This window comes from Scomber scombrus, chromosome 19 (genome assembly GCF_963691925.1).
Source record: "Scomber scombrus chromosome 19, fScoSco1.1, whole genome shotgun sequence".
NCBI classification, from domain to species: domain Eukaryota; kingdom Metazoa; phylum Chordata; class Actinopteri; order Scombriformes; family Scombridae; genus Scomber; species Scomber scombrus.
The window spans coordinates 14,587,858-14,604,091 of NC_084988.1; the positions used below are offsets into that span (position 1 = coordinate 14,587,858).

A 16,234-nucleotide genomic window follows, 5' to 3' on the forward strand; every position below is an offset into this window, starting at 1 on the left:
CTTACATTGCATTTCCTCTTTGGTAAAATGTGAGTTTAACAAGGAAGTGTCTAACTAAGAAACTTAAGAAAATTACATCTGTCATTTTTTTTGCCTGAAATGAGACAACAGTATAGAGCCTAGAGGGGAACATCAAATTTGCATTGATAGGGTTTGTTCTAATACTGCCTGAAGAGATATTATACTATGTCTCACTTTAGATAACATGAATGCAATCTCAAATGTCACTTTTTGCTATTTCGTTAGTAACAATATAATTTAACAGCCTTATTTCTGAATAGCAGCTCTGTTTTTGCATATGACAAACTTTGAATGAGATCAAATACACTTCACCTCATAAGCATTTGGATTAGTTCTAAAAAACTGCAGCATCACACACACAATCACGTGACATCTTAAAGTAAAAATCCATCTTTATTACACAGCACAGGTAGCCTTTCTCACATTATCTGATTTGAGGATTTACATGGTCAAAGATAAAAACAAGTGCAAAGATGACAGACTGGTGGGTAGAGTTGCTGAATCACTTTTAACCCACTTTTCTTTTTTTTTAATCTACAGTGCATGTGGTTGGTTTGCGGCTGCAGCTCAAACCAAAAAATAATCAAGTTTTACAGGTCCTGTCCAACTTAAACCACAGACAGTATGTGTCACAAGTGACATTTGTAGAGTTGCATGCAAAAATGTTTGACTTTAAATGACTTAACTAGCATGTCCCTGCAGAATAGCATTAAAATATTACTATAAACTAAACAAGTCCAACAATTTGCTAAATGCTAAAAATCTGAGAAGATTGTTGCATCCGGAGTAGATTTTTGACATGTAATATAATGTCTTAATATACTGAACAAAAATATAAACAGCACTCATGTTTTTGCTCTCATTTTCATGAGTTGAAATAAAAGATTTAAGACTTTCTATGCACACAAAAGGCTTATTTCCCTCAAATTATGTTCACATTTGTTTAAATCCATGTTAGTGATTACTTCACCTTTGCCAAGATAATCTAAACGCCTGACAGGTGTGGCTGATCAAGACGCTGATTAAACAGCATGATTATTGCACAGGTGTGCCTTAGCCCAATTACAATAAAAAGCCACTGAAATGTGCAGTTTTATCTTGGAAAAAAGGATATTAATTGGGCACTGAACTATGGATTTCGCATAAATTCACAGATGTGTTTTTTTTTTTTTCTGGGGTTAAAGCAGCTAGTATCTGGTGTGACCGAGTGCTTCATGCAGTGCGGCACATATCCATCACATAGAGTTGACAAGGTTGTTGATGGTGGGTTATGGAGGGGTGGTCGCTCCTCTTCAATGGCTGTGCAAAGTTTCTAGATACTGGAACACACAGTTGTACACACTGATCCAGGGCATCCCAAACATGCTCAATAGGTGACATGTCTGTTGAGTATGCAGGCCATGCAAGAACTTGAATGGTCTGAGCTTCTAGGAATTGTGTACGAATCCTTGCAATATGGGTCTGTGCACATCACGGTGCAACACGAGGGGATGGCGGTGGATGAATGACATGGCCTCAGGATCTTGTCATGTTATCTCTGCATTGTGTTCATTATTCGTAGAGTATGCCTCCCTAAACCATAACCTCACTGCCACCGTGGTGCACCCTGTTTACAACGTTGACATTAGCAAACAGCTCACCAACATGACATTATACACTGTCTGCCATCTGCCCACTAAAGTGAAAACTGGGATTCATCTGTGTAGATAACGCTTTCCCAAACTGCCAGATGACATTGAAAGTGAGCATTTGCCCACTCAAGTCAGTCAAGTAGGAACTACAGTCAGGTGAAGAAGACAATAAGCATGGAGATGAGCCTACATGAGACTGTTTCTGACAGTTTGCAGTAATGGATGTAATGCCAAATTCTTGGAAACGACATTGGAGAGGGCTTATGGTAGTGAGAGGACTATCAATAGAAGGGCAACAGCTCCAAGTACGCTCTCTCAAAACTTGTAACATCTGTGGCATTGTTTTGTGATAAACTGCTCATTTGAGCATGGCCTTTTATTGTGAACAGCCCAAGGCACACCCGTGTACTGCTGCTGTTTATTCAGTGTCTTGATATGCCACACCTCTGAGGTAGATGGACTATCTTGGCAAAGAAGTGCTCACTTACATAAAGATTTAAACACATTTGAGAAATAAGCCTTATGTATGTATAGAAAAGGGCTTAGATCTTTTTTTTAATTACAACTCGTGAAAAATGAGAACAACTAAAATGTTGTTTTATATTTTCGTTCAGCTGTTACAAAATAGATTTAGATAGGCCTGTGTGTACAACTAAGGTGATTGGTGTGAGTATTTCAGCATTTTAAGTTTTATGCATAGCAACCATTTTATCCACACTTCCCATTGCTGTGTAGGTAGCAGCATGATTTGAAAGCACAAGATTACTGTAACACCCATCTGCCTGCAAGTTCCTGTGTAAGAGATTCACAGAACAATCTGGGTCAGATCAAATTCAGTGAACAGCAGAAACAGGCAACTGCAGTGAAGCATTAAAAATCTCACCACTAACCCCGACCTAAAAATATCTGCTATATAACAGCTTTTAAGCCTTTTGGAGTAAAAATAATTGTATGATAGAGAATTTATCCATAAATGGACAGAATAGTTGATGAGAGAAAAAAGATCCCTGTAGACTGTAATACTGCAATATTTCAACCTCACATGAAAATCGGAATAAAATTAAAAAGGCATAAATCTAGACCGTAGGCATCGTTTTTCCTCCATGACACCATCGTGCCTTTGGCATCAGGTGCCTCGTCAGGATTTTGGATGTGTGTATAGTACCTGCTCTCAGAGCAGAAGCTGCCCTGGTGGTTTAACTTTCTGGACCTGGGGATGTTCACTCAGCCAGCAGTACAGCCAGCAGTTCAGGGTAGTTTGGTGTTCCCCAGCCAGTCACCGGGTCCCATGATGGTGCAGCACAGAAACCATGCCCCTGAACTTGCTCGTCTAGGCAGCCCAGATGACAACCTTCAGTCACCTGGAGGCAAGAATGTATATACTTAAGCAAAAAGACCATGAATACAGAATGTGTTTCAAAAGCTTTTCTTCTTGCATCTTCAAAACATGCTTACTGAATGTACAAGTGTACCACTTCCACTTATCACCGTAGTTAAGTAACTGAAAGCATGTTGTTTGTCTTGTTATTTTAAAGCAGAATGTTGCACAATACTGCATGTTTTGGGGTTGTTATTGGATTAGGTGCCTTAAGAAGGAATTCAATTTCTACACAGGGATAATTTGATTTCTCGGGCTGTGTCATGAAACTGTCACTTGTATATCAACTTTAAAAACACTTTACAAATAAGTAAACATCAATGAAAATAATTAAATCCCAAAGTAAGAACATAACTCACAATAAATGTTGGTAACACAGATTGCTACATCAAACAAGTCTTGGACAAGGAAAACATTCGTCCAGTAGAGTAAATAGTAGAGTAATGACTCACATCAAATAAGGCCTGTCCCTTGAGCTTGTAGAGGCGTGGGTTGAGGAAGCCCAGGACAGGCAGGCCCTTCCGCAGCCGCTGATCATTGATGAGAGACAGCATGCCGCCAACCACCGGGGTCGATGCCTAGAGGGGCAATTAAGAGATTAAATGATGCACAATGAAGTGAGCATTCAGAAGCATTATTGCTAAATAAAACTATTATACTCATAATCTATTACACTTATAATCATTTGCATGTTAATTTACATGATGTATTCATCTTACATTTATCTTGTAAAATTGACTAGTTTTTACTGATGAAAAGCATTTCATTACAGATATATCCTGTATGTCTATTTAATTTAGTCACACCATCAATTCTCTATTCACTAAAACACATAAATCAAGTGTGAAATATTTTACCGAAGTCCCAGACACCCACGGGACGGGTACTCTGTTCATGACCACCCAGTAATTGTCAGACAGAGCAGCCATGTCTGGATAAGCCCTGCCAGTGATATTGAAGTAAGCCCGAGGTGGGAGGGCTGCAGCTACAGTCTTCAGATAGCCATCCACTGCACTGGCCTGTAGGGACACAATTACTCTGCATAAATCACATAACCTAATGAAGCATTAAGCAGTATCAAAATGTGTGTAAAAAGCACATGAATGACCTGATGTGATTACCTGGTATTCTGGCATCTTGAAGACGTTACTGAAGCCACCTCCACTGATATAATCTGTAACTTCATATGTCAGTTTGAAGGGATTCTTGAATGAAGTTCCTCCTACTGTAGTCACATAGGGGCTGGGAACAAGAAGCAGGGCATAGGGCATTAGACCTTTGGTTCTTTTTTTGAGAAAGTTTTAATTCCCTTATTCATTATTATGACATATGAGACAAATGCCTTCAAAAGGTCCAGTAGCAGTACAGAAAAACAAGTTAATGTTTTACCTTGAGGCAGGAAAACTGGGCCTGAAACAGTTTTGTCCTTTACCCAAATGTTTGCATCCAGCACCACTGTCACCTGAACATGAAACAAGATCAGAGAAATTAAAACAAAAACAAGAAGTTGTTACACAATCAGAGAGAAAATGATGTAACAGATACTCATGGAGCACATTTTACTGTGAGTATTGTTCTAAGTCACAGAAAAAAAGCTACAGCAAAAAAAGGTCACACTTGAACACGTTTGCTTCCCACATCCACCATGCCATTGTGGGTGTGTTATGTGAAACAATAATGATCTATTCATGTTTCAAGTCAGATTATAATCGCACCGTAAAAATGGACCAACGCCAAAGTCAGTTGATGTGTTACCAAAGAGACTGAGGGGATCTAATTTTCATCACTCCCTCACAGGCTGTTACGAAATTAGAGTTTACAGTTCCCCAAGTGTGAGTATAGTTTTTCGAGTCCTGTACCACTTAAAACAGGAATTTGTTTTTAACTGTCTGGACTAGGTGTATTAAAACTAAACCACAAAACAGTGAGAGGTCACAGGCTTTAACCAACAGGAGTGAAAGAAATGCTACAGTTTCATAAGCCTCAGTTTTAGAAACTAAATTACATTTCTAAAGACAACAGGCTGAAACTTTCCTGTAACAGTGGCTTTACTCTGAGTTTGTTCTCTGACATTCATATTTTGCTGATGTGATATGAATTAGGCGTTATTTGTGAAATGATCCTGAATGTGTTTGTGTGCTACAAGTAGACACTTTTTGGATGAATTCTGCATACTTCCTCCTATTACTGACCGGAAGCAAAGAGCAAAGAGATGCCCCTGACGCCGGCCTTCATAAACTCTGTGTTGATGCGCATCATGTAGGCAGTAGACAGGCTGTCCTCGTCGTCCCCGTAGCTGATGGTGTGAACCCAGGGCAGGTCAGACATGTTGCTGAGCAGAACCATCCACTGGAGGAACGGCTCCTGGGATTCATGACGACCTGGAGGACAATGAGGAAGTGTGAGTGCCTGTGTGTGCGTGTATGTTTTTTATAGAGCTGAAATATGAGAGATCAGAATGTGACAGTGAGTCATAAAATATTACCCTTAATAACTCTTCTTACTGATATCTTTAACCTCATGCTATTTTACTTTTGTACAGAGCTTTTGGCTGCTCTTTATTTGTCTTTCAATATGATCACTGTTAGGCATTCAAAATAATAGAAATCAGAAACACTGTTTAAAGCAGTTGTCAAGAAGAACAGCAGGAACGTATTTTAATGCAATGCTTTTATGTTGTATGGATTATAAAAACATTATTTTTTTTCTCTTATTCTTACCTCAAAAAGAGAAAGGGTTGAGACATCATACATTCAAACACACAAACCCAATTTAAACCTCTCTTTACAGACCTGGATTAGTGAAGACCCACGTGGAGATGTTTGCCCCTGTGCTCATGATGTACTCCACATCCAGACTGGCCTCAATACCAGTCTTTCCTTTTCCCTGGGTGCCTACAACCCGGTCCACCTGAGACAGATGCTTGAAGCTCCGACCAAACATCGTCATGAACTCAGCCAAGTCTGCTGGGCTGTAGTACTGCTCCAAGAACTGAAAATAGAAAACAGCCAGGTAAAGTGACAAAGTACAACGAGTTGTAGTGAGATTTCAGTGTGAGCTAATGAATATAAAAGCAACATTTCATCCTGAACTGATACTGTGAAAGAGTCACACCTGAGCGACAGCCTGGCTGTTGTTCTGAGCCGTTCCAACATCACTTGCTGACAGGTTATAGCGAGCCCTCAAGATGGCAGGAGTCACTCCCAGGTGTATCCCAACCTTTGACTGCTTTTGCTTCCTGTCAGATGAGGCTTTGTTGGGGTCCAGCCCTTTAGGAGGAAAGCGGTGAAGTCCTCCAACTGTCGGAACAGGGGGGGGAAAAAACATTAATCTATCAAAATATAGTACAAAGCCTAACCTAAATGTACAGCAGAAAATAGATGAATGCTTCACAGCTAAAGAAAATGTGCTTACCAAAGTCAAGGTGCTGGTGAATATCATCATGAACAGAGTACGGAGCTGAAGACCTCACTACAGACTGGCCGTCTCTGGTATAACGGTGGAATTTGCTACCTGGAAGCAGCGTCTCTGCGACCCTGTGTACATAATCCAAACAAAAACAGCCACAGCCAAAAAGTCAAGAAAAAATGCACACACACATTATGGAAAACAAACACCCAAATTGAAGTTATACATATAAGAAACTCATAGCTTATATGCCAAACTGATGCAAATCCAAAAATGTTCTTAAAGTGTAGTTTTGTGGGAACCAATCACCTTGAGTCAGATTTATACATTTCAAAACCAAAGCCTCAGCTCAAAGTTCAACCAGTAACCACAGAGAAGAGGAACTGAATCACAAGATCAGAGCAGAGTGTGGCCTCTGCATGATTTACTTTGGGAACCAAATCAGAAAAAGTACCCTTTTGTAATTTAACTGTGTCAAGAGCAAGTGGAAATAACTTGAGTAAGCAGAACAAATGTTGCCTAAAAATATATGCTTACTCTGCAGTCATGGTGCACTGTAAAAAGTCCTGAGTGTGGACAGTCTGACAGTTTTTTATCCCATGACTCTGCAGCCAGTGATGTACCACCTTCTGGGTCAGTTCAGATGGATGCACGAGGGAGGCTACTTCTTCTAGGTGGAGGTATTTACCTGCAGGGGACAAAACAGATTTCTGTCACGACTCTTCTACGTTAAATGAAGCAGTGAAGTAATGAAGGCTCTTTTTGTTGGAAAGAAAAAGGGCAAGGTTGAGAAAAGGCTCCAATCTTATCAGATGGTTAAACTGTCATGACGTAGCAGAGCAGTTATTTTCATATTTCTTGTGATATTCTGCACACCATGAAGAATAAAAAAATAGAAATACATTTGAATACATTCACAAACGCTGCTGGGAAGCTTATCGAAAACAAGTGTATTTTAGGGTTGCTTGAGGACGACCGGCGGTAATGTCACAGAGTCCTACCATATTGAGCTGAGTCAGGGTCTGACACAAGCCTGAGTCTTTCCTCCAGCAGGTGAACATTCTGCTGCTTGAGGGCAAAGGTCAGCTCCAGCTCCTCTGTTGGGTCGACCTGGCCAACATGAGTCCAGCCCTCTGGTTTCCTGAGGGAAAGAGCAAAAAACATTTCATTATCCTGTCACTAAAAATAGAATATGAAAACATTATTTGTCTCTGCGTGACCTGAATATACAGCTATTAACCAACATGTAGAATTTAAAGTGCATTTATTATATTGAAGTGATTTACAGTTAACTGAACATTTATACAAACTTATGGACACAGTAATTTAACCAGCCCCCGAAGTAATGTATTAGCCAAGACTTTCACTCTATCCTGCAGTTCGGGAGAGGTATTCAAATAGTCCACAAACAGCTGCCACACATGTAATGGAAGACAATAGAGATCATGGAGACAACACTGTCAGAGCAGCACTAGTGTTTACTTTTTTTTTTAACAAATAAGCGCACAGCATATTTGAACCTTTGAGTCTTATCAATCCTGTATGTATTACTTAAGTAAATAAATTCTTAGTTCCCTCAAAACCGCTCACATCCCGAGTGCAGTGATAGTACTGTAGATCGAAAAAAGGCAAACCAAACAAATTATGAACACATTTTATCTAAGACCTTTGACTTAGACTTTTAACTGCAGTATTTGGCAGTCAAGACGGGCTTGTAAATATGATTAAATTGACACAGAGATAAGAGGAATGGCTTTTAAAGTCGATTATTCTCACAAGACATCTTGGTTATTTTCCAGGTATCCACTCCAGACCAACGAGCTGGACAACAAGGGGATGAAGAAGGTCAGCCTGCTGACAAGAGAAACAACACAACACATTTCAGAAGTCCGTACGAACAAATATAGCCGGAAAATATTAAAAACACGCCGTTACTTCAGTGTGTTGTCTCGGGGTCACAACAAAACAGAGTTTCAATGTAGGTCAAATGAAACGCGCGTACACAAACATGAAAGTGTTTGCTAAGTCGCAGCTTTAACCTGCTACGTTAGCGGGCAGCTAACACGAAAAACATGAAACACACGCTGAGCTACGTTCAAGTTAACAGGAGTTAACGTTGTCTACAGAAAAATATAACTTTGAACTCGTTTACAAACACTCACAGTGTGTTCATGGTGTCCTCGGCTGTTACAGCAGCTGTTTGTCTGCTGGGCTGCAATGGACGCAGGAGTCACGTGACATGCGTTCACGTGATCAGCGTGATGATATGCATGATTCACACAGATTTAAAATACTCAATCTCGCATTTGAAAAGGAAACCAAACAATATATTTAAAAAAAACTATTAGTGATTCAAATAATAAGAAAGCTGCTAAAACTCATGAGTTATGTACTTTGCTTTGTATTTTTTAAGTGAAGCCCCCACTGGCTGCTATGTTGTTATATGTTAACGACTGTGTGTTTGTATTGTTCTATTGTCTCTTTGTAATGTTTCCTATACATCAATAAAATAGGTATAAAAAAGAAATACTCAATCTGATTTATTTTACCACCTTAAAGTTTTTTAGTTTCTTTTTTCAATGCATTTAGTTAAAATTATGTTTTTCTTTGTTGTTCTGTCAGTAATGAGTTTGAGCTTCACCGTGCAGGATAATGAATGTGCAGAGGCTGTTTTCACATTTATCTGCTCAAAGTGGAAAGTTTCTTTGCTCACCTTAAATCTGAATTAAAGGGGTGTACATAGTAAATTCATCTAGTTTCTCTCAAATGTTTGCTTTTCTTTTCAACCCTCTAAAAAAACTTAAAATGAAACAATCTTAGAAAGAAAGATCCTTCTCACAGTTCATGCCCACAGTATGTTCACATGCTGTGGTAAGGGGTCATAAGCATCTATTTTATTTAGTGACAAGACATGAAGGTTAGAAAGCTCTGCCTTAAATGACTGTAATATCTGAATGCATAATATACAGAAATAAACCATAGCTAAGAATTAAAAAACGTTTATTAAAACGACCAATACAAAAGACTCAAGACTAGGACTTTGAACAATACTGTATTTATAGGGACATCCTAGAAGACAGCAGCACAAATGTTTAACAGCATTTTAAACATCGCAAAATTTGGATTTTTACACATTTCAGGTTTTGTTTAAAAGGCTCAAATCAATCAGTTCATAGTGTGTTCGTCACACTAATTTGAGTTCAGATCCTGAGTTTACACATTAAAGAAATAAAGCAAATTCCTCCACATTTACACGCTGACGTGAACGACAGGGGAATGCAGTTGTAACTTTCAAATATGAACAATAAAAATAAGTCACATCTCTGCTCATTTCCACTGATTTCAATTCAAGTGAACAACTAGATTTTCTTTTTTCTTTTTTAAATCATGTAACATTTCAGCTCTGACTCATATCAGTCATTGTCTGAGAAATAAAAGTCCTCTTCCTCTCCACTTTCAGGCTCTTGGTCTGGAAACATCTCCCAGGCAACAAAGGTATCATTTTCTATAGTGAAAAAAAAAGTGAAACAAATCCATTGAGATCAGCAACATATTGCAAAGACAGTGTTACTGTAACACATTTTAATAACAGCTTTCAAAGCATGTTCAAGAAAATACATTATTGTGAAAATTCCCTCTACACAGAGCAACATAACAAGCACTTTACAATTTAATAATCATGCAGTAAATAAAAACACCCTCAATGAACACTGTTGAACATCTTTAACAGCTTCAACAAAAATCAGGCATTATCATATATAATTCAGCACTGTCACTTTGAACTGTAGTGTGCAGGTGTTGTAATATTCCCACTAAATGGGTGTTAATTCACAATCAACACCATTTTTAGAAAACTTACCTGTGTTACAGCATTTTCTCATTTTTTGTTTAACTGTTGGTGTGGGTGTGAAGCTCTGAAAGGAAAAAAGAAGTCAATTGTAATCAAGTTTTGCTTTTTAAATCACAAGACTCTGAGAGATGTGAAGCTGGTACCTTTGAAGACGGAGCTTTTTTGTCCACGTTGAACTGATTTTTTTTAATCCTCTTCTGGAGTTGATAGACGTACTTGTCGACATCGTTTCTTTGAAATCAAGAACAAGGCGAGTTAGTGCTCTCTCCAAAACATACAAAGCCTCTGAGACTTTGGGAAGGAGACCAAACTAGATTATCGTTTCCAGAGTGTGGTCTGCATTCACCAATTAAATGGTGAAAAAGAAAACTAGAACTAGAATACAAAAGTCACCTGTTTGGAGAAACCATCATGCCAGGAGTGATATATAGACAATTAGGAGTCTTCGCTTCATGGAGACGTGTGGAGATGGGGGTCACAGGCTCCAGGTTTGACAATGTGATGTCATTTTCCTCACTCAGACACATGGAGGGGATCTATCCATGAAGACAGTCACAAGGGGGACTCATCACTCATCTTTTATGATACCAAAACCTCATAAAAAATACCAAAACTTAGAAAAAAGAGAGACAAACCTCAGAGCGTTTGTGCTGCATGTATGCCGTGCTGAAAGCATCCTCTACATCGTCTTTGGGCATGGCCTCCAGGAAGTGACGCACCTGCTGCTTTCTCTTGAAGGTTCCCGCACGGGCAGATATCACAGGACAATCTTGAGCTGGACATAGATTCATATCCTGTCAAAATCTCAGCAGTAAACTATCTGTTTTTTCCCCCCTTATCTCCATAAACATTTTGATCATTTTAGTCTTATTATTTTAGTTGCAGGGTCAGAGAACAAATCAACACCTTCACACTACATGCAGTTATTCTATAGGTCTCATAAGTTTTTGTTAAAAAGGTATGATATATTGTAACTTAATATTACATATATCCCCTACAAGAATAGTAGCTTTGAAAAAATTATGTTTAATCAGAAAGGCGATGATTTAACTCTAAGGTACATTTCAAATTAGTTCATAATGTTGAATTGTGTGTTCCGCATTCTTGTGTTCACCATATTTATATTTATCATTTCGTCTGTCCCTCTGCATGACCCTTTATTACCTTTTTGTGCTGATTCCACCTTCTCCTTTTTGGTATTCTTGGCTTTCTTAGGAGTGTGGGAGTTTCCCTGCAATGTGTGCTGGTTGTGGCACTCTTCTACAGAACGTGTTCCCACCATCCTTGCTACCCTTTCCCAGTAACCTGCCTTGTGCTTAGGATAGCGAGACACGGCCCTGGAGAGCACAAACATAGAAAGAAACACATAGATATTGACAGCACTTAGCCATTAGGGTTATGATATCAAATTATATGTAACTCTATTCCTCCCAAAAGCAACCGACTCCTGCCACAGGAATGTGATACTTACTGTTGTAGTTTTATAAGCTCTACTTCTGTCCATTCTTCGTCGTCTTCATCTTGCTCTTGTGGAATCATTTTGTGTCTCTTGTGTTTTTTGTTAGATTGCGTCAACTTAGGCAAAGTCTTCATGGGTGATGATGTTTTGCTCTGTTTCTGTTTTGTTACTCTGGCTGTTTTCCTCGGCTCACTCCCACTCTCTCCTGAGGACTTATTCCGTGAAGACCTGCCCTTTGGTTGCGATTCAACAGCCTTCTCGCCCCTCTTTCCGTGTGCCCCTTTGCCTCGCTTCTTTGTCTTGACAGTAAAGTCCTCATCTGACGACGACATTGCAAGATACTGTGATACTTCATCGTCACTCATGGTAGATCCTGAGAGCGGGGAGACACTGCTTCTGCTTCTCAAGCCTCTCACGGAGTGCCTGTTGGTGTTGTGGGTCTCTTTTTTGGTTTTCTGTGTTGAGGGTTTTTCAGGTTTACTTTTTGATGGCGGGGCAGTGTTCACGTGTGTGCTTTTTGTGGTGGAACGCTTTCGGTTGGACCTTCTTAAGTTGCCAGAACTTTTTTCGAGGCTGCTATTGTAATCGCTCAGCGTGTCCCTAGGAGGCTCAGACGGACTGGGGGGCTTCTCTTCATGGTTAACCTTGGCTCGGTTACGTTTGCGATGTGGAGCTTTGACTCTTCTCAGTGGTATATTCTCAGGCATCTCATTATCACTGGTTGACTCATATTGTTTACGGCCTGGAAAGACAAAGAGTTTATCAGCATGCAACTCAAAGCTCATCCAATAATACCAAAGCTACCTTTATACTGACTATATTTACCTTCACTGCAGAGCACTCGGGCAGGCGTCTGTGAAATTGCACACACCGTTGTACTGACTTTCTGAAAGATGTAAAAATTACTTTGATCATAATCAGGACTATCAACTGCAAGACAAGCGTCCCTCAAAGACAAAAATATCTTACATATTTTTTATTAAAGGCATACCATGCAGGACTGATTGGGGACTGTTTGTAAACAGAACATTCATTTACTCGCACTGTTATTGGCTGGGGGCTACACACCCACTGCCCAAAGGTGGAAGCACAGCAACATCCCAAACACCGCAAAACAATAAGAACAAAGGAAATACAGGCAGAGGGTAGAATCTCTGTAGATTCATACACCACACACTTGTAGTGGGTCATAAGTGATGATTGAGAGAGATTACTTTTGTACAAGTCATTAAGTTGTCTTTTAGGAAAATCCTGCATATTACGCCTCTATTTAACCCATATGAGTTAAAGGCTGGCTGCTTACAGGTTGGCAGATGGAGGTATCGTAGCCTTCGTAGATGGTAACATTCATTTGCGTGTCCCAAAAGATTCTTTCTCCTTTCCAGTACTCCAATGGCGGCCTGATCACCCGACCACTCCGAGACACTTTTGTAGAGGAGGAAGAGGCGGCGGGGGGAGGACAGAGCTCAGCTGCAGGAGAGAGATTAAACGTGTATGTAAACAAAGTTGCTGTCCTTGAATATTCCTGCGCAGTGCATTTATTGCTACTTTAATCTTCTTCTGTATCTTTTCTCTTGCACTTACGTGTCTTCAAAGGTTTTTGCCTGTGCTTCTTCACAGTGCAGTTGTGTGCAGAATCATTAGACGTCATCTTAGCCACAATGCTTCTCCCTGCACGCTTCTTTTCTGTTTGTCTGCTCGGATGTCTACATCAAAACAAAATCCAGCTCTTCAGTAAACATTATTGTTTTGACCTATCTGTGAATATGGTTATCATGCAACAGTCATTTCATCTTAGGCATTGTATTCAGCATCCTCAGCAAAAACAGTCCTGTGTCTTACTCTCTTGGCTCTGACAGAAACTTCTCATAAAGCTCCTTCCAGTTCAGAGGGAAACCTTTAATGAACTCCTTCAAAAACCACTTGGGAAACTCTGCAGGTTAAAGGTGATGGAGCAAGAAAGCATATTAGTCCATGCAGTGTTTACAGTTGTATTGGCCTATGTTAAATATATCTTAAATGTAAATTATAAACCCATACAAGTGCTGAACCAGCTTACCAGAGTCCTCAGTCCACTGCATCTTGCCAACCAAGATGTAAACCCTACCGGAAATCGTCTTCAGTACAGAGTTAGAAACTCTCTCCACAATGATGTTGCTGTTCCATGGTACATTCCTTTGCCTGAGTAGAAGTGGTAAAAAAAATGTTTAAATCAGTTTTCACATCACACAAACTTAAGAAAAATCTGGTATTCAAAGCATGAGAACACTTCTGTATCATAAAGCAATCGGAAATTTAGCTATAGTTAACTTTGATTACTTTGCAGAAACATTTCAAACATTCACATAAGGCTGAATATTAAAATCATATCTTATCTTACTTGCAAAATCCATCAACAAACAGGCCCTTCTGATTCTTTCTCAAGAACCACTTTGTAAGGTGAATCACACTTTCCTACCAGAGACACAAACGCAAGCCTGGTGAGGAACAACTGACAAAATCCTCCCAGAGAAGACAATTATTAAACATTTACTAAGAAGGTATTCTTCATTTAACAAACGTCTACTCACGGTGGGGAACATTGTGTGCTGGGACCATTTGTTGTGCTTAAACACAGCCTTGTTTTTCTTTGGGATGGTAATCCGTGGAGAATTGAGCACAAGCGGATCTTCAAACAAAACAGGTTGTGAAGGCGCAGCGGGGGGTGGGTTGTCAGAGGGGTCTGTGTCTGACTGGCTGTCAGCTGACTCTAATCTGGGCCGATTGACCATTCTCACACTCTCTGGAACACCTCTGAAGGCAGCATCCACTGTCTCACCTGTATTGTCAGCTGTGGAGGGCGGCGTGTTTGTGGACTGATGGTAACGATCTGTGGGGAAAATATAAGGTATAACCAGAAATACAAATAATAAGAACCATGACTTAAAAAAAACAGACAGGGAAAACCATTTCCCATCTTTATGGCCCATGTACATACTTTGTCTTTGCTGAGTCAGACTCCACTTCAAACACACTCACCCACATCCATGTGTTCCCTTGTGCTGCTGCTGACTTCATGAACTTCCTGCTGCTCTTGTCTGTTCTCCCTCTCCTTCATCCACGCAAACATCTTGGCTGGAGACATCGGAGTTAAATTTTTCAAAGCGACACTGCAGCCTGTTCAAAACAACAAAGCCATAAACATAAAGTCAGTTTGTTCCCCCCATACAGATGACACAAGAAAAAGAGTTTCACCGAGTTCAAAATTGCAATAATCTCTCACGGGTCAGTGCGGAGGATCTCGGTTGTGCAAACATGGGTTCATGATTCATCTGGTGCTCAGCAGGTAATGAATATCCTCTGACAGTACCCAAATCCTCTGCTAAAATGTTGTAATGAGTGCCATCCTCACTGAAAGCAGCTGAGCTTTTCCTTTCTTGTGGTTGATTTATGACTTCATTGCAGACTTCCTTTGTGCTGCTGCTAACTTTGTTCATCTCTTGCTGTCCCCATTTTCTCTTTCTTAACCTATTCCTCACGGGGGAAAACATCTTCTCTGGAGACATCAGTTTCTCCAGAGGAGCACAATCCTCCTCGGACATCCAACCTCCACAGCTGTTTTCTACTGGCTCTTTCTTCACTGGACTCCTGCTGGTCCCAGTGAAACCACTGACCAGAGGATGAAACACATTTGTGGACTCAAATAAAGCTCTCTTTGTTGGTGTCTGTTGATTTCTTGACTGAGGAACATGTCCTTTGTCAGTCATAAGCGGCATTTCCACCACAGGCTTGCAGCTGAAGTCCGAGTATGAATACCCGAGGCTTTTCTGTGGGCTGGATATGGGTGAGAGTGTCAGGGCCTCCGCTTCATCACGGTAACAGCCAATCTTGTGATTCTCCTTGAGCACTTCGGGCAACCAGGTGCTCTGTTTTCTCCTCCTGGGCGAGCCAAAGTATGCTCCATGGTTCTCTCCAACGTTACACAGCGGATCCTTCGCACATATCGCTTCTCGCTGTACTTTAGATTTTAGCTTGGCGAACACCTTGGCCGGAGATTCATACCGAGGGTTTTGGTGTTGCAATAACGACAAATTATGATACGACGCCATGGTATTCTAGAAAAAGAAAAAACAGATCATTATGTTATCGAAGGTCTATGCTAGCAGCTAGCTTGCTAGCTAGCCCGCAATTCAAATTTGGCAGCAATCATGTGACGTAGTTCAAAAATAACACGTAACTTCCGTTGGAGGCGTGCGCAGTTATTTATGTAGTTATTTATTTATTTTCATTGACATTATTTTATCTTCTTTATACCTCTTTATTTAGTTAGTTATTTATTTTACTTTATTTCTATTGAAATTATTTTTATCTTCCTTATACCTCTTTTTATTTATTTATTTTGCTTTATTTTTATTAAACTTGTTTTTATCTTCTTTATCCTCTTCCTAGGCCTCTGGCTCAGGGTCCTGCTCGAAAATGACATACCCAACATGAATATAGTATATCTC

At 40.0% G+C, this 16,234-nt stretch overlaps 2 protein-coding genes across 3 annotated transcripts; both read right to left on the bottom strand.

Annotated features, from left to right (window-relative positions):
- Positions 1–393: 393 nt before the first annotated feature.
- On the bottom strand, positions 394–8,639 carry tpp1 (tripeptidyl peptidase I). Of its 2 annotated transcripts, none has more exons than XM_062439921.1 (13): positions 8,601–8,639; positions 8,215–8,292; positions 7,440–7,579; positions 6,976–7,126; positions 6,445–6,566; positions 6,145–6,329; positions 5,823–6,021; positions 5,223–5,411; positions 4,420–4,492; positions 4,152–4,272; positions 3,888–4,049; positions 3,483–3,608; positions 394–3,013 (listed from the first exon to the last, which is right to left on the bottom strand). In XM_062439921.1, exons 1-13 carry the CDS (start codon positions 8,609–8,611, stop codon positions 2,873–2,875), a joined length of 1,698 nt encoding a protein of 565 aa, XP_062295905.1. In that variant the 5' UTR covers positions 8,612–8,639; the 3' UTR covers positions 394–2,872. The 2 variants fall into 2 exon arrangements, with proteins under 2 accessions (XP_062295905.1, XP_062295906.1); XM_062439922.1 differs by having other exon boundaries at positions 8,215–8,289; positions 8,601–8,636.
- A 1,140-nt stretch (positions 8,640–9,779) lies between these two features.
- On the bottom strand, positions 9,780–15,897 carry mis18bp1 (MIS18 binding protein 1). The gene is made up of 16 exons (XM_062440878.1): positions 15,010–15,897; positions 14,766–14,903; positions 14,318–14,616; positions 14,128–14,201; positions 13,807–13,928; positions 13,590–13,680; positions 13,332–13,453; positions 13,051–13,217; positions 12,573–12,633; positions 11,760–12,489; positions 11,453–11,625; positions 10,924–11,063; positions 10,682–10,824; positions 10,432–10,519; positions 10,298–10,352; positions 9,780–9,943 (listed from the first exon to the last, which is right to left on the bottom strand). Exons 1-16 carry the CDS (start codon positions 15,833–15,835, stop codon positions 9,852–9,854), a joined length of 3,321 nt encoding a protein of 1,106 aa, XP_062296862.1. The 5' UTR covers positions 15,836–15,897; the 3' UTR covers positions 9,780–9,851.
- Positions 15,898–16,234: the final 337 nt, after the last annotated feature.